Source organism: Coptis chinensis, chromosome 3 (genome assembly GCF_015680905.1).
Source record: "Coptis chinensis isolate HL-2020 chromosome 3, ASM1568090v1, whole genome shotgun sequence".
Taxonomy (NCBI): Eukaryota; Viridiplantae; Streptophyta; class Magnoliopsida; order Ranunculales; family Ranunculaceae; genus Coptis; species Coptis chinensis.
In genome coordinates this window covers 102,579,883-102,603,842 of record NC_141458.1, presented here as the reverse complement: position 1 = coordinate 102,603,842, position 23,960 = coordinate 102,579,883, and the positions used below count along the sequence as shown (strand labels likewise).

Sequence of the window (23,960 nt, the reverse complement as noted above, 5' to 3'; positions counted from 1 at the left end):
AGGTATTCAAATGTAAAACAAAACACCCTTTAATTTCATAATCAAATCAATTTCTCTTATTAATTTAATGGAAAACATCCAAATTTTCTTATACACCCACCCTTTAACCTACAAGAATGTTAAAGAGATTTGCACTCCACACGTTTCCCCTTGAAAATTCATGAACATTTTGTGCTTTAGGAACGAGGTAAAACCACAATATCATAGCCATCTTTGGGCTTTCATACATTTGAACATATTAAAATTGTCCAAATCTTTTATATAAAACTCGTGTCATTCATGGCATATTCAATGAATACATGTTTTTAGGTCATTCTTTTAGCATTCAAGGAATACCTATTATCATTCAAGCATTGAGACCATTCAAACAACATTCAATGAATGCCCCGGGTCATTCTCGCCACATTCAAGGAATACCCATCCCTACATTCGCGCCACACTCATGGCTTTAAACAAGGCCATGGTTTTTAAGTAGATACCAGGCCAGAGAGTCTTTCAGTCTTTTTGGCCTCACCACAAGAATCCGATTTTTGGTTTTTGGTATAAAAACAAAATCAGTTTTGGAAAACCTAACTTTTCCAAAACCAAGAAAGAGAGTGATTACAAGAGAACAATTCTTTGTGAGTTGAGTGTTCATTCTTTGTGAGTGAATTGAGAGAGACTTGTAATCAGTTACTCCGGACATCTAGTAAAGCTTGGAACTCGCAGTGTGGAAGTAGGCAAATTGCCGAACCACGATATATCTCGTCTTGTGGTTTGTTCTTCTTTTACATTGATTGTCTTATTTCATATGCTTGTTATTTGATATTGAGAAGTGTTGGGATATTGCTTGGAGGGTGTTGAAGTCTTGTCTATTGAGAAAGATCAATCTTTGTGTAGGATTGATCCGTTTGGTGTGGGTAACGTTGTTTCCGCAGTTAATTATTCACAACACAACCCCTTAATTGAATTGAATCCTCTGGTTCTACATAAAGCAAAGAAGAACTGGACAAGTTTATTAACAAAATTTGGTGTTCAGATTGTACTGAGCGATAAAATGACTGAAAAAGAAGAAAGGGTGGTTGCTTCTCACGTTGATACATGGTTCGTTTCACAGTTAGAAGGGGAGTTGAGGATCTCTATATCTACTTTTATCAATACTTAGACATCAGCTCCATCAATAGAGGTTCTTACAAATTGCCGTGCCATATTTTCTGTAATGATTCTCCAAGGACGTTAGGTTTGGCCGAGTGCACCATCAATCCAACCGGACAAATCCAATGGAGCTCTTTGAAGACATTAATGTTGTATTACATTCAATTGAGCGACGATCTGATTCAGAACATTTTATCTGGAGCACGCTTTTGATCCATTACAATGTAAAAACAAGGAAAAGATACACATGCGATGCTTGCACATAAATGCCATCATTAGATGAGTACTTTGTCGCCTCTGTTTACAGTGCTAGTCGAAATCCCTTGTGTGTTGGTCTATGACAATTTCTATAGCAGAAAAGCTGTGCAGCTAATACTATTGATCCATATTGTGAAAATGTTAATTTTTATAGCGCAATTGCTATAATTTACAAGATATAAATATGAACCATGCATTCTCTGGCTGAACATAGCAGGATGTTATTTGTTTTCGTTCAGAAAGTCACCAACCTGACCAAGTGGGAACTCCCAGGCATAACAACAGTGCTGAGAACATCTCCTAATCTTCAGACACTGATCATCCAAAAGGACAAATGCGAATGCCTTTCTGCAGGTTCAACAATATTAGAACCATGATTTTATTTTCGTTTGGTGAATAATGTTAGTCAATAATACGTTCCTGCATCTTATGATTCTTCTTTGATTTGCAGGTCGATGATGAATTTCTTACAACGTATGATTTCGATGAATCAAACTACTGGAGTTCATTGTTGTCATTCTTTTGTTTGAAAAAGACCCTCCAGTTTGTTGAAGTATACAACTTCAATGGTGGATCTTCTGAAACAATCCCTTATAGAATTTCTGCTTAAGAAGACACAATGCTTGCGGAAAATGAAGATTTATTGCAGGAAAGCAGAGGATATATCTCACAATAGCTCATTTCCGAAGAGCTTCTTCTGATGCAGAAGTCCTATTTTATTAGGAGTTAGAATTGCGAAAGCTCCTAATGCAGCTATATATGATTAAAACAATGATTATCGAAGGAGACATAGCAGAGTACGATTTGATGAATGTATTATCTCTTGACAATGTTGAAATCAGCCTGAAATTTAAAACACTAGATGATTCCCATGTGGAAATTTTGAGGAGGCTTTTTGAGAGCATTCATCATGTTAATGGAGCAACCTTATCCACGCATTGCCTCCAGGTATGGCCAGCTGAAACTTTCTCTATCTCAAGTTAGCAATTGAGGATTTAGACGTGGGATTGCAATGTGATTCGTATATTGTGAAGGTTATGTTTCGTTAACCTTACTGACATAGGCAATTTGGGGGAGAAGGATTGATTGATCGGGTTTGACCGAGTTCGTGTGAACGAACTGCCTACGTATTAAGTTCTCTCTACTGGGGGAGACTTGAATCAGGTCAGACGTAGTTCCTCATTCTCTTTATATAGGCAAGGTACCCATGCCTCTTGCTTTCTTGTGTCAGGTCAGATCCAGGTCTTCAGGTCACTTGTGAGCCATGATGGCGAGTTAAAGACATTTATTGTGAAGTGTGCCTGAAGCCTCAGCCTTGATGACTATATTAAAGACTTACGTTACGAGCCATTGTGGACGAGAGGATTGAGCACTATGGAGGTCGCTAATGGGTGAGATCGCTTACTCGACTCGAGTCACTTCGAAGCGAGCTAGTAGGACAAGTACGTGAGATCGGTTGGTGGTGGCATAGTTCTAGGCGCGAGCTGAATAGGTTGCTTGCCTGAGTCGAGTCACTATGAAGCGAGCTCTGAGGACGAGGAATGAGGTCGGTTGGTAGTTCTGTATATGCTAGGACACGTATGTGATATTAATTGGATGTGAATATTACTCCCTCACATATACTTCAAAGTATTATATTGTTGCCCCAATTGTATATGAGCTCGCATTTCTAACCATTGTCTATTAATTTGGTATAGGATGTTTCCTTGTTTACTTCAAAATATGATAGACTTCAAATCTTGATGAACTTTTTGTTAGAATATTTGTTACCTTAGTTAAGATTAGCAAGTATCTTGTAATCTTAGTAAGAGTATTATCTTCTCCTAGATATGTGGATCTAGGAGATCATATGTATTCTTGTATATATACCTACTGTTTTATATCAACAAAATTATTAGAAATATCCATTAAAACATCTTTGACATGGTATCAAGAGTCAACTCCGATTTCCTTTCCACTACCCCATTACTATAGGAATCGAAGCCTTTTTTTTTGGTGTTTGGTTTCTTTTTCTGGTCATATCATACTATTTACCTCTCCTACTTATCGTTCTTGTCTTTTTTTATCTAGTTCATTATTTGTGTTCTATATCATAATGACAGACTTAACTACCAATTATGATTTCGTTGTTGTGCATTCCAATAATGATTCCGCAGTCATGTCTAATATTTATATGAAAGAAATGTCCTCACTAATTACTCCAGAACAACTTGATAGTACTAATTACATCGAGTGGTCATTGAATGCGCAGAACAAGATCAGGGGCAGAAAACGTTGGGGCTTTATCTCTGGTACTAAGGCTGCTCCAACAAACATAAATTCTGAGGAATACGAAGCTTGGGAGGACGAGAACTGTCTGGTCAAGTCTTGGCTTCTTGATGCAATGACCAAGGACATCAGGTCAATTTTCCTTCACTTATCTACGGCCAAGGAAATTTGGGATACTGCAAAACAAACTTACTCGGTTAGCCAAGATACATTGAAGGGTTATCAGCTATATTGTGAGGGAATTTTTGTCCACCAAAATGGAGGTTATGTTATTCCTTATTTTGGAAAACTAAAAAAAAATTAGAGGTATCGCCCGACTCTATTATTGTTGATTCCAATACTCATAATGTTGGTGATTCTAATATTCATGATGTTAATTTACCTAGTCTTAATTCTGAACTAGTTCAATATCATCTTCCACCTCGATCTAACCGTGGTCAACTACCAATTCAATATGAACCTGATCTTAAAGCTAAAGTGAAATATCCCATAAGCAACCATGTGTCATCTTACAAGTTGTCCAAGTCATATGCATCTTATGTATTCCAGTTATCATCTGTCTCTATTCCTAGTAAAATGCAGGAAGCTTTAGCAGATTCTAGATGGACCAAAACTATAGCAGAAGAAATGGCAGCATTGAAAAAGAATGCCACTTGGGAACTTGTAATCTTACTAAAGGGAAAGAAGACGGTGGGGTGCAGATGGGTATTTACAGTCAAACTCAAAGCAGATGGGGCTATTGAGAGATACAAAGCTCGGCTGGTTGCGAAAGGGTATACACAATCTTATGGTGTTGATTATAGAGAAACTTTTGCACCGGTTGCTAAACTCAATACTGTGAGAGTACTTTTGTCATTAGCAGCTAATAAAGATTGGTCTCTTCTTCAGTTTGATGTTAAAAATGCTTTCTTGCATGGAGATCTTACTGAAGAAGTATATATGGATCCTCCCCCAGGTATACCAGAATACTCAGATACAACAATAGTCTGTAAACTAAAGAAGGCATTGTATGGGTTAAAAGTTAAAACAGTCTCCAAGTGCTTGGTTCGGCAGGTTCACCAAGTCTATGAAGAAGTTCGGCTACAAACAGAGCAACTCGGATCACACTTTGTTTTTAAAACACAGAAGAGGTAAAATTACTGCTTTGATTATCTATGTTGATGATATGGTGGTGATCGGTGATGATCATGAGGAGATTTCTAGTTTACAACAGTATCTGGCTTCTGAGTTTGAAATGAAACAGCTTGGAGACCTTAAATATTTCCTTGGGATTGAGGTAGCCCGATCAAAAAATGGTATTTTCTTATCCCAGCAAAAGTATATTCTTGATTTATTATCTAAGACTGGAATGCTCGGATGTAAGCCAGTTGATACTCCCATTGAGCAGAACCACAAGTTGTTTCTGTGTTTGAATGAAACTCCTACCGATAAGGGTAGATATCAGAAGCTTGTAGGGAAATTGATCTATTTATTACATACCAGGCCAGATATTGCATATGCAGTTAGTGTCGTGAGTCAATTCATGCATGACCCACGTAAACCTCATATAGATGTTGTAGAGCGCATATTGAGATATTTGAAATCTGCTTCGGGTAAAGGCTTATTGTTCTCGAAACATGATCACCTAAAAGTAGAAGGCTACACTAATACAGATTGGGCAGGTTCAGCCGACAACAGAAGGTCTACCTCAGGATACTTCACTTTTGTAGGTGGAAACCTTGTGACTTGGAGGAGTAAAAAACAGCTAGTAGTATCAAGATCAAGTGCTGAAGCTGAATATAGAGGTATGACATATGGGGTATGTGAGTTGTTGTGGTTGAGAAACTTGTTGACGGACTTGGGTGTTAAACCAAAAGTGGAAATGAATCTGTATTGTGACAATACGTCAGCTATAAAGATAGTTCATGATTATGAGCTATCTTTATAGCTGTTCAACATGATCGGACGAAACATGTAGAGATTGATAGACATTTTATCAAAGAGAAACTTGAAGCTGGAATTATTACTTTTCTATTTGTAAAGTTTGAAGACCAACTAGCAGATGTCCTTGTTGGTCCAAAGGTTGTAAGTGTTGTCACCCAGTTTTTTAAACATGGTTCATTTGCTAGGGAAATTAATCATACGAATATTGTTTTAATTCCGAAAACTGCTAATCCTTCTGCTGCTGAGCATTTCAGGCCTATTAGTCTCACTAATGTGATCTATCGGATAATTACAAAGATTATGGTGAACAGAATGAGGCCTATTCTCCAATCTATCATCAGTCCTTATCAGAGTGCGTTCTTACCGGGTAGGTCTATCCAAGATAATGTGTTGATGGCACACGAAGCTTTCCACTTCATTGAAGGCAAAAGGAATTGTAAAAAGAGATTCTATGCTTTAAAGTTCGATATGAAGAAAGCATCTGATTGTGCCTCGAATGGAAGTTTATAGAAAATGTCTTGATTAGATTTGGCTTTCAACAAACATGGGTGGATCGAATCTTGTTTTGCATTTCCTCACCATCCTTTTCCATTCTTCTTAATGGATCTCCTTATGGTTTCTTCCGACCGTCTAGGGGTATTAAATGGGGGACCCTATCTCACCATATATCTTCATTTTGTGTGCGGAGGCTCTTTCACGGCAGTTTCAATATGCACAGGTTAATGGGAAGATTCAAGGGATTAGAGTGGCTAGATCTGCTCCAAAATTTCTATCGCGATCTTATGTATGCGGATGATTTATTGGTTTTCTTAAAAGCCGACGTGGCGATTGCTTCCGAAGTTACTGAGAATTCGAACAAGTATGAACGAGTTTCGGTCGAGCATTATGAGATAAATCCCAAATGATTCATAACAATCTATTGCAGACGGAACTGGTGACTTCTCTTCGGGCGATTCATCATGTTCAAACTACAACAACGTTTCCCACCTATTTAGGTGTTCCTGCTGTTATTGGAAGAGCGAAACGGGAGCATTTCAAACCTTTGATTAAAAGGTTCCAAGATCGACTTGCGGGCTGGAAATCCTCGATTATTTCTCGAGGAGGTAGACTCACGTTGGTTAATTCCGTATTAACTGCGCTTCCAGTCTACTTTATGTCATGTATCCGATTGCCGGTGTATATCATTGAAGAGCTTGACCGGTACAGGAAAGCTTTTCTGTGGAATCATGAGAAAGGTCAAAACAAGCTTCATTATTTCTCATGGGAACTTGCTTGTAAACCAAAAGAGGCTGGTGGGCTTGGGATTAAAGATTTAGAAATTCAGAATATCTCTCTACTTGGCAAAAAGCTTGGGAGCTTATATCACCCACGCCTATGTGGCTTAAATGCATGAAAGGTAAATACTTCCCAAGGACTGATTTTCGAGAGCAAGATGTCCGAGGTAAAGATCTAAGATTTGGAAAACTATTTTGAAGATGAAACCTCTTCTCGCAATGGGTATCCGCTGGCATGTGGGCGATGGTCTTGCGATTCGTGCGTGGCTTGACTCTTGGGTGCCTGACACAACTTCCCCTTTGCAATTGCAGCCGAGTAATTGCATCCTAAATCGTGTCAGTGATTTCATTGATCCGTCTACTCGAACGTGGAGGGTGGAGGAAATTCGAAGCTATTGGTCTCCGGAATATGCGGCTCGGATTCTTTCTATACCTTTATCTATTCATGCTCATCCAGACTATAGAATATGGACTCCTGATAAATCTGGTCGTTACTCGGTTAAATCGGCGTATCTTCAAGTGCACCATTGGTTACAAAATGACAATGTACAAACTGATCCTATATTTAAGAAAATCTGGAGGGTCAACATTCCTTACAAAATCAGATTTTTCTTATGGCAATGTATTCAGGAGGTGGTGCCAACTGCTGATTTTCTCACAACGAAAGGTATTTATGTAAACTCGGCCTGTTCTCTTTGTGAGTATGGTAATGATACGAAGGAGCACATTTTTATTGGATGTACGTTCGCTCGGGCTGTGTGGTTTGGTGTTGGGTTTTTCCCACTACATATGGATAACACCTTTGCTGATTGGGTGAGGAGCATGATGGCAGTGGTGTTACAACACGAGGATGTGGATTGGTCTTTATCAATTACTGCTGCTGTTATCTGGAATATATGGATAGCTCGAAATAAAGCTAGATTTGAGGATGCCAAGGCATCACCTATCTATTATATGATGAAGGCCAAAAAGCTAGTGGAGAATATGTGGCGCGAGGACAACGGAGAGATAGTTTCTGCATCTTCGTCAATGGAAAAGTGTAGGAGGTGGGTGTCCATTAGATGGATACCACCACCTGTGGGTGTGTTTAAATTAAACATTGATGGTTCGTCTAGAGGAAATCCAGGTGCTGCAGGAGCAGGTTGTGTTCTCAGAGATTGGGATGGAAGATTTATCTTCGGTTTAGCAGTACCGATATTACATGCGTCCACTATTATGGCTGAAGCGAGAGCGCTATTCTTTGGCTTGAGGATTTTATCTTTTCTGCATCTAAATGGGGTTCGTGTTCTAGTGGAAACGGACTCAAAGTTCATTCAACAATGCATTAGACATTCATCAATGGATACACCTTGGGAGGTGCTTCATGTTATTCAAGACTGCTTACATTTTTTCAGTTCAATGGCATGTACGGAACTGATTTGGAATTACAGGGAAACTAACTTCGTGGCTGATGCATTCGCCAATTTCGCATCTGATCGTGCCGAGGATGATGCGTGGTTATCGAACCCAATGGGTATGAAAGTGAATGTTCCAACCTGGTTTATTGGAATTGCTGGAAGATAGTTTTTTTTCTTTTGGTGGTTGAAACCGCCAAACTTTGTATGTAATCTTCTGTTGTTTGATATTACTGCTTCTTGTACAGAACGGTTTATTCCGCAATAATAAATAGCAGTTACAAAAAAAAAAAAAACTAGCAGATGTCCTTACTAAAGCTGGAATTATTGACTCTCTTGTCAAGTTGGGCATGTGTGAAATCCACGCACCAACTTGAGGGAGGGTATTGGAATATTTGTTACCTTAGTTAGGATTAGCAAGTATTTTGTAATCTTAGTAAGAGTATTATCTTCTCCTAGATATGTGGATCTAGGAGATCTTCTGTATTCTTGTATATATATACCTAATGTTTTATATCAATAAAATTATTAGAAATATCTATTAAAACATCTTTGACATTTTTATGTGCACAAAAGCATACATAACACTGAAACTTCAAAGTGGGCTTAGAGTTACAAATTTTCGTTCCCTAGCTTGACTTGAGAAAGAAAATTGTAGCAAGTCCTCGGTGACAATTCTTTCAAAAAATCAACCATATTTGAAGTTTTAATCCCCTACAATGTAAATAATGTAAATACCAAGGACAACCTACAGAAGCGATTCTTGCACATAAATACCACCCCAAATTGACTAGTTTGTCGCCTATTTATAAAGTCTGCATTCGGAATTCCCTTGATTTTTTGGATGTCATTGTACGACTAGTTTTATAGTAGAAAAGCTGTGCAGATTATACTATTGGCTCATTTTCAGAAAATGTTAGCACAATTGCTATAACTATGAACTATGCATACTCTGAGTGGACATAGCAGGATGTTATATGTTTTCATTTCGAAAGCTATTTAGTTCATGTTCTTTATTATTTTAATCTTCTTTGTGCTGTATGTTCGGAGGTGTTGTCAATGTTTGAGGTCCAAGCTCATCCTTGTTCATCTTGGGATTGCTCTTATCTTGAACTGAAGACCAACCTGACCAAGTGGGAACTCCCAGGCATAACAACAATGCTGAGAACATCTCCTAATCTTCAGACACTGATCATCCAAAAGGACGAATGTGAATGCCTTTCTGTAGGTTCAACAATATTAGAACCATGATTTTATTTTCGTTTGGTGAATAATGTTAGTCGGTAATGCATTCTGCATCTTATTATTATTCTTAATTTGCAGCTCGATGATGAATTTCTTCAGAAGTATGATTTCGATGAATCAAGCTACTGGAGTTCATTGTTGTCATTTCCTTGTTTGGAAAACACCCTCTAGTTTGTTGATATATACAACTTCACATGTAAATCTTCTGAGATATCCCTAGTGGAATTTCTGCTTAACAAGACAGAAGATTAGCAAGCAGGAAAGCAGAGGATGTATCTGACGATAGCTTATTTACATCGGACGATGTGTTGAAGTTCTTTTAATTTAAGGGTTTACTAGTATTTTCCCCAACTAGATGAGCTAATTAGGATCTCCCACTAGATGGGAAATTGGGGTCTCCCTCCACTAAATACAAAAAAACACACGGTCAACCCAATTTGATTTTTTTTTTTTGGGTTAGTTAGTGTTACCCCGATGAGCCAATTAGGATTTTCTCCTACTAAATGGGCAACTAGGGTCTCTCCCAAATACACACGAAAAAAATACTGTCAATCCAAGTTGATTTTTTTTGTGTGTGTACTTAGGAGGAGACTCTAATTGGCTCATCTAGGCGGGAAATCCTAATTGGCTCATCTAGTGGGGGTTACTAGTCAACCCTTTTTTTTTTTGTGTACTTGGAAGGCAAAACTCTAATTTGCCATCTAGTAGGAGTGAAATCCTAATTGGCTTATCTTCAGGGGGTGTAATACTAGTTAATCCTTAATTTAATTTAAAGACACAGTATTCTCTTTTATGTTAAGATTGTTAGCAGTTGCACACTCAAGTTGGCATTTAACTTTTTGTACCAATTTTACTCTTAACTAGCCATCGTACAGTATGCAGTGTTCCCAACTTTTTGATTCCGAGCATCACTCCACGCCCGTTATTTCGGTCAGAAAAGGTATAAGGAAACATTAATCCTTAAATTTTGAACTCTGATACACTTACAGTATTCAGTGTTTCCTGTCATTTGTCTTTGAAGTACCCTTTGAATGAGGAAACAAAATCACCATACGATGTAACATTCTGTTTGAACTATGAACTATGAATTATGATGCTATTATTGATGAAAATCAAGTTTAGGAAGCCATTAGAAGTTATAAGCCTATAACTTATAACTTCATGTTTGCCCACAGGAGCTGGAATTGGATTCAATTTGGCATATTGAATGGTCAACTGTGCTCTGTAAAAAAAAAAAAAAAAAAAAAAAAAAAAAAAAAAAACTGTCACTGTTCTACACGCTATTGTTTTCCTCATAATGTTTGAAAATTCCTAGTTTCTATACACCCCCCCCCCCCCTCTTTTCCTTCCTAACCATGGAAAATGGACAAAATCAGTTTATAAGAAGTTCTCCACAATCCATACTTCCGTCTCCAATAAAAACTGGCTGTCAGCTATATTTTGTTTAATAGAGGTTGTTGCTGTCTTCTTGAAAGGTTACGGGTCAGTATTACTATATAGTTTGTTTACACTTGATAAGTTGATATACCTGTCTACCTTACAGAGGATACAAGATTGGTAGATTGCGAGCGACTGAGCGAGCCAGCAGGGTGTACCCTCTAAACTTTCATCTGTAATACGGAGCGTCGGTTCAGTTTCATATGGAACCATTAGTCCAACTAATGTCGGACTTTCTTAACCAATTATTCTCTTGAAATCATTAATGGAAATGGATGCAAGTATGTCACTACTGTAAACATCTTGCAAGAATAAGTTGGTAAATTAGTCACCAAATGATGAGAAAATTGTTCCTGGGTTTCTTTTTTATTTAGTTTACATTTTTTTTTTCTTGAACAGTAAAGATTTAATTGTAAAAAGACCTAACCAAAAAGATAAAATGGGATCTATATTAGTAAAATTTAAAAGCAAATGCGGCTCGGATGAAACTAAATAAAAAAAACAATCATCAATGTTGAGCACAGCATTTTACTTGCAATAACTTTCAAAACTCATATCCTTATGCCAGTCTTATATTATTCTTTCAATGAGACAATACTATAAATCTATAATCACTTGAGATTTAGATGAATGGAATGATCCTAAGCTACTCATTGCGCCTCAATAGGATAAACAACATATATTGACAGTACCAGATATAAAATCACTAAAGACACCTCATATGACCTGAACTTCCCAACTAGTTTGCAATAACTTACATTATTACTTGCCGACAAAAGAGAGACCATCCCCATCATTATGTTGATTGCCCCTTATTATATACTCTCACGTACAGATCTATTCTGCTGTCATTCCATTAAAAAGCAACCAAATAACAACCAAAAGTTACATTAAAATCTCGCTTTTTATCTATTAGAAGTAATTAATATGAAACTTCTGCTCAAAGCGTCAAAGTCTTGTACCTTCAATCCATACAACCACATATCTTCATATCCAACTTAAATTTTTACAAAAATGTAAAAAGAAACGAAATTGGACTCCAATTTGACAAAATTTCTATGTATATATGTGCATATGTGAATCAAATCTGTGTGCCTGTAGTATAAATGAACTCAAATAAAGAAAAAACCAAATTCGGCGTCTAACTTGGGCTTGGATTTGATCTTGGACTTGGGCTTGGGCCTGAAGTAGCAATTCCTTCTTTCTCCTTCATAGAATTCACTTTCTCCATCCTCAAACCAGCTCTAAATCTTGCAATGAAAGTATCAGCTTTGGTGTTAACATCTGGGCTTGGACAAAAAACTGATACGCCTGCTTCCCCAGTTGGGGTGCTGGTGTTCGAGTTCGACTCATGGATCGATGTAGGTGTCTCGACTGAGTCTAAATCCGGTGAATTGCCTCTAGAACTATGACTACTCTGAAGTCTAACATAATCACCCCGAACGACAAATTTAATGCCCGGCATTTTAAAGGGAGGGGGTGGTGGAGGTGGTGGAATATGAAGCAATGGAGACTGATTGCCATTATTTAAGTTTTCGTCGTAAAAACTGTTTAGTTTGAATGGTAGTGGAGGCCTACCTACTGGCGTTGTTGGTTTTCTTGGACGAGGAGATTCTTCCTGTGTTGGTTGTGGCATTGTAGGTTGCGTCTTGTTTTTACGGTTAGGTGAGTGGGACAAAGACATTGGAGGGGGTGGAGGAGGTGGTGGTGGTGGTGGTGGTTGTTGAATTGAGGATGATACTGAGAGTGAATGTATCCTCTTGCTTTTACTATTTTTCCTGAATAGTTGGTGAAAGACTGAAGCGGGAGGAGGCGGTGGAGGTGGAGGAGGAGGTGGTGGTCCAGAATGTGAATAAGGTGGAGAGTAGTTAAGTATGTCATCAAAATTTTCCCTGCTTCTTTGCTTGTGCTTCCTCTTTCTTTGATTGTATAGTGAAGCCAATGTGCTTGCTATTTCCTTAGCTCCACTACTTTTCTTCCTTTCACGCTTTCTGGCCTTCTTTTCGGATTTGCTGGTTTGCTCTTCTGGCAGTGTAGGTGGTGGTGGGGGTGATTGGACTTTTTTGAATTCCATTTCTTCGATTTCCGAGTTCTGTTTTTGTGGAACAGACTGATAAGTTCGTTGTGCTCTAGGCTTCTTCTCGGATAATGGTGGAGGTGGTGGGGGAGGAATTGGTGGAGTAGATGGAGGTGGTGCTGATGCTGATGATGATGGTGATGGCAATTCTTGTTTTCGATTCACATAAGTATCAACACGTATAGTCTTAATACTTGAATCTTCAACAACTTTTGCGCCTTGTCTATGTCTTTGCCGAGGAACAGAACTAGATCCTAACCTTTGATTATAAACATAGCTGTCATCAAAGAATCTCCAGTTCTCATCTGGAGATGCCCATGAAGACTCTTGTCTCAGATCTGGATATGAACTGCTACTCCTCTTCAACCTTCCCACTATATCTGAGTTTGAATTATCAGTGGAATCATGAATCCTCTGTTCTGAATAACCAAACCATTGTTGTTGAACTGGTTGCTCATCAGGTTCTTCATGCACTTGTTCATCTACTACGTTTGAAGCAATAATGCCCTCATCACCATTACTTTCTACATCATCTTTTTTCCTACCAAGAATTCCACAAAGAATAGCAAACAATACCAATACAAGATTAAGACTATCCCAACTCTTCTTAACCAAATTTGGTCTAAAAACTTGAGAAGTGAATGAAAGGAATGAAGGGACTAGAAAAAAGATTGTGATCACAGCAACTATTGACAGCACTACAATTAACACACCAGAATTCAAACATATAGACGATGAGCTCCCTCGATGGCGCTGGTGGTGGTTAGAAGGATTAAAGTAGGTGCTGCTTTGCAACCAAAAGGGTGTTGTTTGCCCATCTTCTTCCATGATTTGAGATGTTGCTTTAGAGGACAAATGAGCTTTTTAAGGCTCCTTTGTTTTGTAAGGTTGTTGCCAGTTGCTATGAATTAATAAAATGTTGTGTATTTATATGATGTGATTACAATTAGGACAAGTTATAGGAGAGAGTGATGTCAATGATTAATTATAATTTGGGCTCTTATCTTTATTCAATCTTAGACACGAAAAACACGCCTTTGATGTAATTCCCTTTAAGTCACTTTGTTAATTGGTTACTTCCTTTTGTCTGTAAACACTTATTTCACTCCTTACAAAGTGAGGTTCACTTTAAGGAAAAAGTTATCCATTGTTGAAGTGCTGTGATGTTATTTTTGTCTTTGCTTTAAGAAAAAAAAATAAAAATGTAGGATTGAATGGTTGGATGATTGAAAATTTGAAATCATAATCAAAATGTGGCTTACTTTCGTACTAAGTTATGGGTTTTTGCATATAGGCTCAAGAAATAAATAATAGAAGGATGGATGTAAAATCCCATTTAACTTTTCAATTAGGTAGTCGTCAATGGTTCGTGGAAATTCGCCTCCATTAGATGATTTTTCAAATTTCAGCAGAGTTTCTTCAAACGATTGTATTTAACATAGCTCATCCCTAGCATTTTTCATACATGCACCTAAAAACAAGCAGTGTCACTCTGTCAAATTATTGTTTAATTTGTAGCATATATGGCTTTTGGTTCTCATTTTCACTCCATTTCATTATTCATGAATTTACATTTAAGAAAATCAAATCTTTGGAAAACTTCAAATGCAAGATCCATCGCAAACAGAAAAAACAAAAAGTAGAAATAGAAGAAAATAATCTTTAAGTGGATATGTTCGAAAAATACAACAATCTTTATGATCCTATTCCCTGTTAATGTCACGTAACTATGATTGACACATTCATGACAGACCAAATTATATCCAAAGTGGAGGTGGTGACAGGGGTAAGGCCAATTAACTTTCTCTGATTTTTATTAATATAATCAAGATACTTTAGTTAGTCCACTTAAGTTGTAATCTGGTGATTCTAGTCTTGATTGCAGGCATATGGATAGAGATATTGGGTAACAGAAAATGTACCAACAAAATTATAGCTCCAGATCAAACGGGTTGCTACAATCTGTAAACAGATTCTGAAATAGAATACTCAAAGTTTCATTCAATAAAGAAGTTAATGAAGGCAACTCATTGAGCCTCATTGAGCTAGAACTAGTTGCACATCAATGGCCTAGGACCCCAGGCCAGTCTCCTTCATGTGGACAACCTTTTCACTTACATTTTTTTGGTTAATGTGGATTACCAATTACAGTAGTATGAGTATGACATGTTAGAACATCTACAGACCAGCGTTAATGCTATTTGGAGAGTGATTTTGAAAGGAAGAAGAATTTGCTGTCCCAAAAAAGCCTCCTACATTGAGTACATTCTAATATTCTATATTTATTGTAAAAGGCTTTTTCAGAGCGTTTGTACTTTGTAGAGACAATGACCTTGGGATCATCTACCTCCCTATGTGGAAAAAGAAAGAGATCTTTATATATATATATATATATATATATATATATATATATATATATATATATATATATATATATATATTTCGCTAATTTGAGATCTTTATATTTGGGAGCACCCAATATACAGAATTATATCACCAATGTTTAGAACTTTAGATATTGTCGAAACTCAAATTAAACTCAAAAGCGTTTTGATCATTTCTATATATCTGATTATTTGAGATAAGTCTAATTTCCAATATTTTCATTTTTTTATATCACAGTGAATCGGTGCTCCATGTGCAATTTGGTTGCGTGACTCTAGCATGACCATGTATTCCTGAAAAGAAATCATGTAGATGGATACCATTTTCTTCTAAAATTCGGGCATGAAACAAGGGAGATTGGAGTACAAATGAATATAAGGAGTAAATGGAAATTGTTGTTTCTTAAAACATGGAGTCAAACAATTAGAAATTTAGTAATACAATCAAATCAAATTAATTTCAATATCACAATTCACATTGGCAGGGAGAAAGAATCAGTGAAAGAGGCCTATCAATGAGTACCGATGACAAGTAGTAATGATTAAGATACTAAAAAATGGGAGCGTCTCATACAATTAACACATATTACAAGAGTAGTCTGACTTTTGTGGTAAGCACTACCAAACCTATCCCCTAGAAATAAAAACAGATTAAACGAAGGTAGTGTTTGTTTGTAACACCCACAAACGAGTAAACCACCTATTAAGGTGCCATATTAAGCTCCCACGAAATTTCATTTTCTACCTTTTGGCACTCAAACTGGCGTCTAAAGAGAGTGTACGTGTTAGAGAGACAGCTTGGAAAACGACAACCAAACAAATATATTCCACTAGTTCATTCTTGAAGGTATTGTATATCTCTTCTTAATCCTAAATTAGAAGATAAGATCACTGTCATGAAGTACCATGAAATTTCCTCATAGAACTTTGCCAGGCTGGTTCTTCTCACTCACGCATACCATACTCAAAATATTACAACTATCAATTTTAGTGTCATCTACTTCCACAGGCTTTTGACGTGCGCTACGAGTGCATTGTTTGTTTATAGTAGAAACAATAATTATTCGCATAGGATTGAAAAAATAAACTAAACTAATCACATGTTTTTATATGCTTCTTTTATATAATTGATATTATATTTGTTTCCTACACTTCGATTAAGATGTCAATGGGCAGGTCTTGAATTTTCGTTTTCGAATGGTTAAGACTTTTTTTTTATGAAATTTAAGTACAACTTGGCGTATCATGAATTTTATATCCATCCATTGAACAAATTAAATTTTCATTTGGAATTTAAAACAAATTGGTACAAGTTGAATTAGATATCATGACATTGCTATTATATCTAAAATGTCAAAATACTTTTGAAAGTTCAATTCCAATTTGGGTGGATCAGTGGATGTCTCAGTTTTTCAGTCCTTCAAATCTTGTCCTATTTCATGAATAGGCTCAATCAGGCAGCTACATTATGGAACTAACAGATGCAACGGGTAGTCAGTTACAACCATAACATTTTTGTTCGATCTTTGACTTTGTCCGATAGCGAATTTAATTGATCCAGTTGATTATGTTATTTAAAATCCCATTCAATTCGGTTCTGTTATTTGAAACCCCCAGTGAAAACAGGATAGAATAAGATTTAGATGAATTGAAAACTTGAAATCTGATTTTGGTATGATTGAAACTTAGGTGAATATAGATGTTTCCAAAAGTTCTAACTGATACTGTACATGAATATCAACTTCTTGAGTCCAATGTTATGGTTTAAGTTCAGGGATAGCTACCAATGAAATGTAACAACCTGTGTAGCTGCAATAACCAGTACAGCAGTACTCCACCCACAAGATTGAAACTTAGGTCGAACATAATACAAATGTTGTTTGTTTCCCTAATTATTTAAACCAACAACAAAGACCTCATCAAACCAGATTCTGCAACAGATACAGCATATGCAATGCGCATTCTCATGTTGTTCTTGGAGCATATAGATGATACTGATAAATTGTTCGTAAAGAAAGAAATTTACCCCTAACGGGGACACATGTAAAAGCTTCGCCATACCATCTTTATGTGTTCAGATGTTCCTCTTTGGCATTAGAAACACACCATTGATTAATTCATGGCAGAAAGCACTGAGGCTGCAAAAGTTTGCATCCTAGCCACCTAGGATTAGTGCTCTCTTCACTGCAAACAAAGGTAAGAATTTCAGTAATTGGTTGTCTTACTGACCATTGGTTTCAGCTGAGGACAATAACACAAGTGGAGTATAGTGCGGGAGATCCTCAACTATATCAAGGATTACAGAGGTGTACAAAGTACATAAGAACATACAATCTAGAAAATCAGGAAAGAAAGAAAAAAATATTAGAAACCAGTAATAATAGTGCATGTCCCAGTGAAGGACCAGATCCTGGAAGTTATAATGCCTTCTTGCTGGTGAAGTGCATAGCCAGTGCCAGACGAAGGCTTTGGCTATTATGCAGGCACGCGCTGGAGGGGTGATCTTCTGCCGAAACACTCTGCCATTCCTGATTTTCCATAACACCCACAAAACTGCGTACAGAGTGAGCTTTCACAGTTCGGCTATAAACCCATTTCCCCTCATTTTTGGCCAACACCTAAGCCAATCGTCAAATGAGTCTGCTCTTGCAAATCTTGGAAAAGACAACCCAAAAGGTTGCATCATAACGGACCAGACCTCTAGAGCATAAGAGCAATGTAGAAATAAGTGAGTTATAGACTCGTCCACCATACCACACATAGTGCAAACCGGCGAAACATCTGAACCCCTATGCATAAGAGCATCCGTTGTAAGGGTACGTCCAAGCAACCCCCCCCCCCCCCCACCCAGTTCTTTCATCTAGAGGCCAATTAGTTTATGATTTTATATAATATTTGATACAATAATAAATTAATTAATTAATTAATTATATATAATAACTATTAATTTTTTAAATCGGATAGGATATTTTCGGATGCGGATATGGCAGTATCCGAATCCGTATCCGAAACCAGTTTGGACATAAAAAATTATCCGAATCCGAATCCAAATCCGATATCCGAAATTTTCGGATAATATCCGATTTTTCGAATACGAATTCGAATCGGATTCGAATATTTGGATATCCACTTGCATCCCTATTGTGAACTCTATCTGACGGCTACCACCAATCCTTATCAAATGACATCCACACCCTTAACATTATGAAATTACATAATTAACTTCACGGTTGTTAAAAACTATATGTATACTAGAAGAAAACCAACCGTGAAAGGGCAATAAAGTCTTTTTATGTGGTAGTGGTGTATGGCTTGGAGAAGATAATGCTACAGTGATGGTGTATGACTGTCGAATAGAGTTCACAAGATCATGACATGTGTCCTAGATGATTTGAATTCCAATTTTGTATTTGCCAAAGTCATGGGATATTTATGTAATTATACCTAGAAAAGGGCATTAGAGTCTTTTCATTTGTCTTGACCAAAAACATCACGGTCAAACTCAGTTGACTTGGATGTGTTGTGGTCTTGGGGGGTAAACCTCTATATGAAAGAACTAGGAGGGTAAAGCTAATTGGCCTAAGTTCTGAGGGGATAAAGCTAATTGGCCTAAGTTCTGCGGGTAAAGCTAAAAAACTATTAAAAGGGCAAAGAGCAATGAAGTCTTTTTACATGCATTGACCGTTGACTTGGATGTGGTGTGATCTTGGGGAGGGGGGTAAAGCTAGAAAACTGAAACGAATAAGAGTACCATTGCCGAGTTTGAGAGAAAGTATGTAATCTATCTGTACCTTCAGGCTCATGTAAGTAAATCATGGCGGTTAAGCAAACCATGTTGGGAGCATTGTCACTTCTGTTTCAGTGCTTGATCGAATTCCTTACACAAAAAACACGTCAGTTTGTCTGTGTAAGCTTTTTGAAATCAATGGTGATGTTGGGAATGTGGGATATAATGTTCCAGTCCTCTCTGCTACGTTCTCTTAGAAGTTGGCAGCAGATGGTCTCCAATTTGCTAAGCATGGGAAGGATTCTCAAACACTCTGGGTTGAAATCAAGGAACATGCAGTTCGAGACTACTAAATCTTGAAGTGATGTGAGTTGATTTAGTCCTTGGGGGAGTGAGGAACACGGTGAATACCCGATCTGGAGATACTTCAGGTTCGGATACCCGTTGTTGTGGTTGAGTGTAACAGGCGTTAGTGATTTTGAAAGAGCACCTAAATCACGCAATAACTCCAGATGTTCAAAGCTCTGGGGAAGGCAGTGTTGCATCCCTATCAATCCTGGACACTCTCTTATCACTAGTTTCTTCAATGAGCGAGAGAACATATAGTGCGGCACCACCTTCAATTTTGGGCAGTTAGAAATTTCTAAGGCCTCGAGACTTGGCATGATGATTCTACTAGCAGTACCACCACTTCCTGAAATAGTATTACTTTTCATGGGAACCAATATATCAAAATGCTGCTCCTCCCACTCTGGCATTATTTCTATTTCGAGCTTTGTCAACTTTGGGAATATCACCATTGATGAAGTTGATCTTGATTCTCTGTTTCCCAGCAACTCAGCACTCAAATGTTTCACGGCATGTAGACCCCGTAGGCTGAGGCTTTCAAGGGACTACAATTTGTTAAGTATAGGCAATGCTTATTTCAATTTTCGGCATGAGTAAATGAATAACTCAGAGAGACGTGGCATAATTTGTATGTCCTTGTGGAGTGGAATTTCCCAGTCCTCCAACATATCTATTTCTCTCAAAACAAGCTTCGTCAACCTTGGGAATACCATTTCTTGTTGCTGTGTTGATTCCCCACTTTCACCAATTTCTCCTGCACAATCATCCTTGTCTTATGATATTCCCAAGAACTGAATCCCCACTTGTTTCACCAACTCCATCCCTTCAATTTCCATGCTCTCAAGAGATCGTAACTTACCCAGTGCAGGCAATTGAGTGCAGTGTTAGCAACTGTATAGTCGAAGATAGACAATATTGGACAACAGTGACTCACTTGACATCCTGCAAGGGAACATGGAGCCTGGATAGCCTTTTATTACCAATTGTTCCAGTTCTGTGTGTGGTTGGAGGGCTTGGATAGCACCATCCATCCTTTGTATATCATCTTTGGTTGCATCGTCGAAGAATCCGAAGTCCAACTCCAAGAAATGAAGGTTCTTCTTTCTCTGCAGTTCGGCCCGCTTTGCCTCATTCATATTTTCCACTTTCCTTAACCCAGTTATTTCCAAGTTTCCTTTGAGATAACTAAGATTTCCTAGTTCTTCAATTATGCACCTTCCATTTGCAGCATTAACAATAAACTTATTTAATGTTTGGAGGTGGCTCAATCTCCCAATGCTTTGTGGAAAACAACACAGTCCAGTCGCGCCTAAAACTTCAAGGTGTCTTAGGTTAGAAAGTTCTCCAATTCTTTCAGGCAGTTTGCGCAAACTCTTACAAAATTTGAGTTTCAAGGTCTGCAAATTAACCAAATTACACATTGTTTCTGGCAATTCCTTCAACGCTGTCATGGACAAATCAAGGAATCGTAGATGTAACAAATTCTTTACTTCACCTGGAAGTTCTGTAAGGTCATTTCCACTCAAATCCAATGCCCTAAGACGTGTCAGTCGATCGACTAATGCAAGAGAGACTGGTGTATATAATCTTCTGATCAATGTGCGTAGATTTGGTGCATTGTAAACAGAGAAATTTTCTACATCAAGAGAAGGATGTTTTGTATCAAGAAGACTCAAATGGTGAACCTTGCTATCACTTATTTCTTTGCCATCAATATCCATAGCATAGCAGTCGGTTTTTGTGACTAATTGGGTAAAATCATGCACAAGATCATGCATCTTGCATTCATAAATATTTCCTTCACCGTCTTTCTTGAAATCTTGAAAAAATGAACGCATCGCCAGATCATCAAAATATCCTCCATCAATCGTCTCTAACTCTCCATTTGAACCAAGAAAACTCTGAGCCATCCATAGCTTCACCAACTTATCCTTTCTTATTTTGAAGTCCTTTGGGAAGACCGCACAGTATATAAAGCACTGCTTTAAAAATGAGGGCAAAGCATGGTAACTCAGAAAAAGAGCAGGTAAGAAACCTTTTGCAAGCTGGTGCATATCCCAAATATCACTTGCTAATACATCTCTCCAATCTTGTTTTGTTTGTTTGAATCTCATAAGACTTGCTAATGTCTTAGCAGCTAGTGGAACACCTTTGCATTTTTTTGAAATCGCCAATCCAATGTCCTCCAGTCTTTCAAGCTCTTCTTGCGATCTTCCCCAAAATGCTATTTCTTGGAATATTTGCCAACAATCGTCATCTGACAGTTGCCCAAGCCTATGTATATAGGTTGAACCGATCATCCTCGCGACTCCCTCATTGCGTGTAGTAACAATGATTCTGCTTCCTTGTGCACCACCATCCAAAGATAGCTTCAAAGGGTTCCAATGATTGAAATCATCTGTCCAAACACCATCAAGTACCAATAGAAACCGCTTCCCCTTGACTGAGTTGCACAAATGCTGATGAAGAGCTTCCCACCCGACCATAGGAGGCTTTTCTTTAGTAGCTTGTTCAACGATTTCTATGGCAACCCTTTCAAGACTAAAAGGTTCAGAAATACATACCCACATTTTCAGCTCAAAGTAACCCGCCACATTTTCTTCTCGGAGAATTATTTGAGCAAGAGTTGTCTTGCCAAACCCACCTGTTCCAACTATAGAGATAACAAGGATTTGAAAGCTAATTTCATCATGACTAGCCTCCCCGAGCAGCCTGGTCACTATGATTTCTCTATCAAGATCACGACCACGAATCCCCGCCACGTCAACAATGGAGCTAGTGATTTGCCGAGGTTCCTCGTGACTTTGATTTTCAATAAGGTTCAACTGATCCTTGTCTTGGGATATCTCATCTAACCTCTCTCTTATATCCTTAATCCTATGAGCAATATCATGACGTATGACCACACGTTTAAAGCAAGAAAACAGAGAGAACAAGTGGGAATGTACCCTGTCGGCAATGTGAAAGCCATTAGTACTAGGTCGATGGAGCTTTGAGATGAGAATTCTAGTGTTCCATTCATCCAATACATCATCAGCATCATATAGTATGTCTTTGAGTTGTTCCAACCAAACTTTCACTGCGTTAACATGTATTTGCTTCTTTTCTGCATCTTCCAACACTGCCTTAATAATAGTGAGTCTAGTTGTGAGTTTTTTCACTTCCTTACGTACACCCACCACTAATATCATCTCTTGTTCAAGTTCACGTCGAATCACTACACCCAATTGCTCCATCACAACAGAAACTATCGCTTCAGCCATGTTCACTAAAGATATGGTCACAGACTTATTATTAGTATTTTAGGGTTTTATAGATCGATCTACACCCCTTTTTGAAAACAAAATTACACTTGCCCCCATAAATTCAGGAAAATTAGACTTGTCCTCCCCCACCCCCAAACTCACACACCGTCTCAGTCAACGCCGTTATCTCGTGGTGAAATGTCCTGTGTGTACATATTTTAGCAAATGAATATGTGACACAAGACAACATCTTCTTAACACTCGGGTATGGTCTTAGTGTAGGTAGGAAGTACCATAACACACTTTAAGTATCCTACAGTGTAGGATACTCATAGCTAGAATATTTATATAAGGATACTCTTATTGTGAAGAAACTCAAGCGACAAAATACCCGAGCGTTAAGCTTAAAGTGTAGGAACACAGCCAAGATACATAGGATATTTTTCATTGTTTTTTTTATCATCAACAAATATATTTGTGTTTCTAGATTAGGAAAAATCATGTCCCAACTACCCTTTGTAATCTCGTGGCTTGTGACAAAATACCCGAGCGTTAAGCTTAAAGTGTAGGATACTCACAGCCAAGATACGTAGGATATTTTTCATTGTTTTTTTTTATCAACAAAATATTTGTGTTTCTAGAATAGGAAAAATCATGTCCCAACTACCCTTTGTAATCTTGTGGCTTCACAATGAGATTAAAAACATTTGGGACATTTCACCACGAGATAACGGTCAAAATGCGTTGATAGAGACAGTGTGTGAGTTTTGGGGGCAGATCTATAAAACCCAAATACCTAAAAGGTAGTTAGGACATTTCGCCACGAGATAACGGTCAAAATGCGTTGACTGAGACGGTGTGTGAGTTTGGGGGGCAAGTCTAATTTCCCTGAATTTAGGGGGCAAGTATAATTTTGTTTTCAAATAGGGGTGCAGATCTATAAAACCTTTTACACATAAAAAGGTAGTTGGGACATTTCACCACGAGATAACGGTTAAGATGTGTTGATTGAGACTGTATGTGAGTTTGGGGGGGGGGGAGTCTAATTTCCCTTATTTGGGGGACAAGTCTAATTTTGTTTTCAAATAGGGGTGCAGAACTACAAAACATTTTACACATAAAAGTGGATATTCCCTATTAGAGCATCTCTAGGTGGCTGCATCACCTGCAGATTTTCAAATATGCGTCGGAATTTCGTGACTTTCCAACTCTAGGTTTTGCATCACCTGTCTACCTGCATCCCTGG

The 23,960-nt window shown here is 37.8% G+C and overlaps 2 protein-coding genes across 2 annotated transcripts; both read right to left on the bottom strand.

Annotated features, from left to right (window-relative positions):
- Window positions 1-11,818: 11,818 nt before the first annotated feature.
- On the bottom strand, window positions 11,819-13,920 carry LOC147512311 (uncharacterized). The gene has a single exon (XM_086595296.1). It carries the CDS (start codon window positions 13,836-13,838, stop codon window positions 12,075-12,077), a length of 1,764 nt encoding a protein of 587 aa, XP_086451422.1. The 5' UTR covers window positions 13,839-13,920; the 3' UTR covers window positions 11,819-12,074.
- Window positions 13,921-20,242: 6,322 nt separating this feature from the next.
- On the bottom strand, window positions 20,243-22,727 carry LOC147512310 (disease resistance protein RGA2-like). The gene is given in 1 exon segment (XM_086598702.1): window positions 20,243-22,727. A coding segment is annotated over 1 exon segment (2,463 nt). The 5' UTR covers window positions 22,706-22,727.
- Window positions 22,728-23,960: the final 1,233 nt, after the last annotated feature.

What these genes read in the sequence shown, in the direction of transcription:
- LOC147512311 (XM_086595296.1), bottom strand. Translation starts at nt 13,838, where the DNA reads ATGGAAGAAGATGGGCAAACAACACCCTTTTGGTTGCAAAGCAGCACC.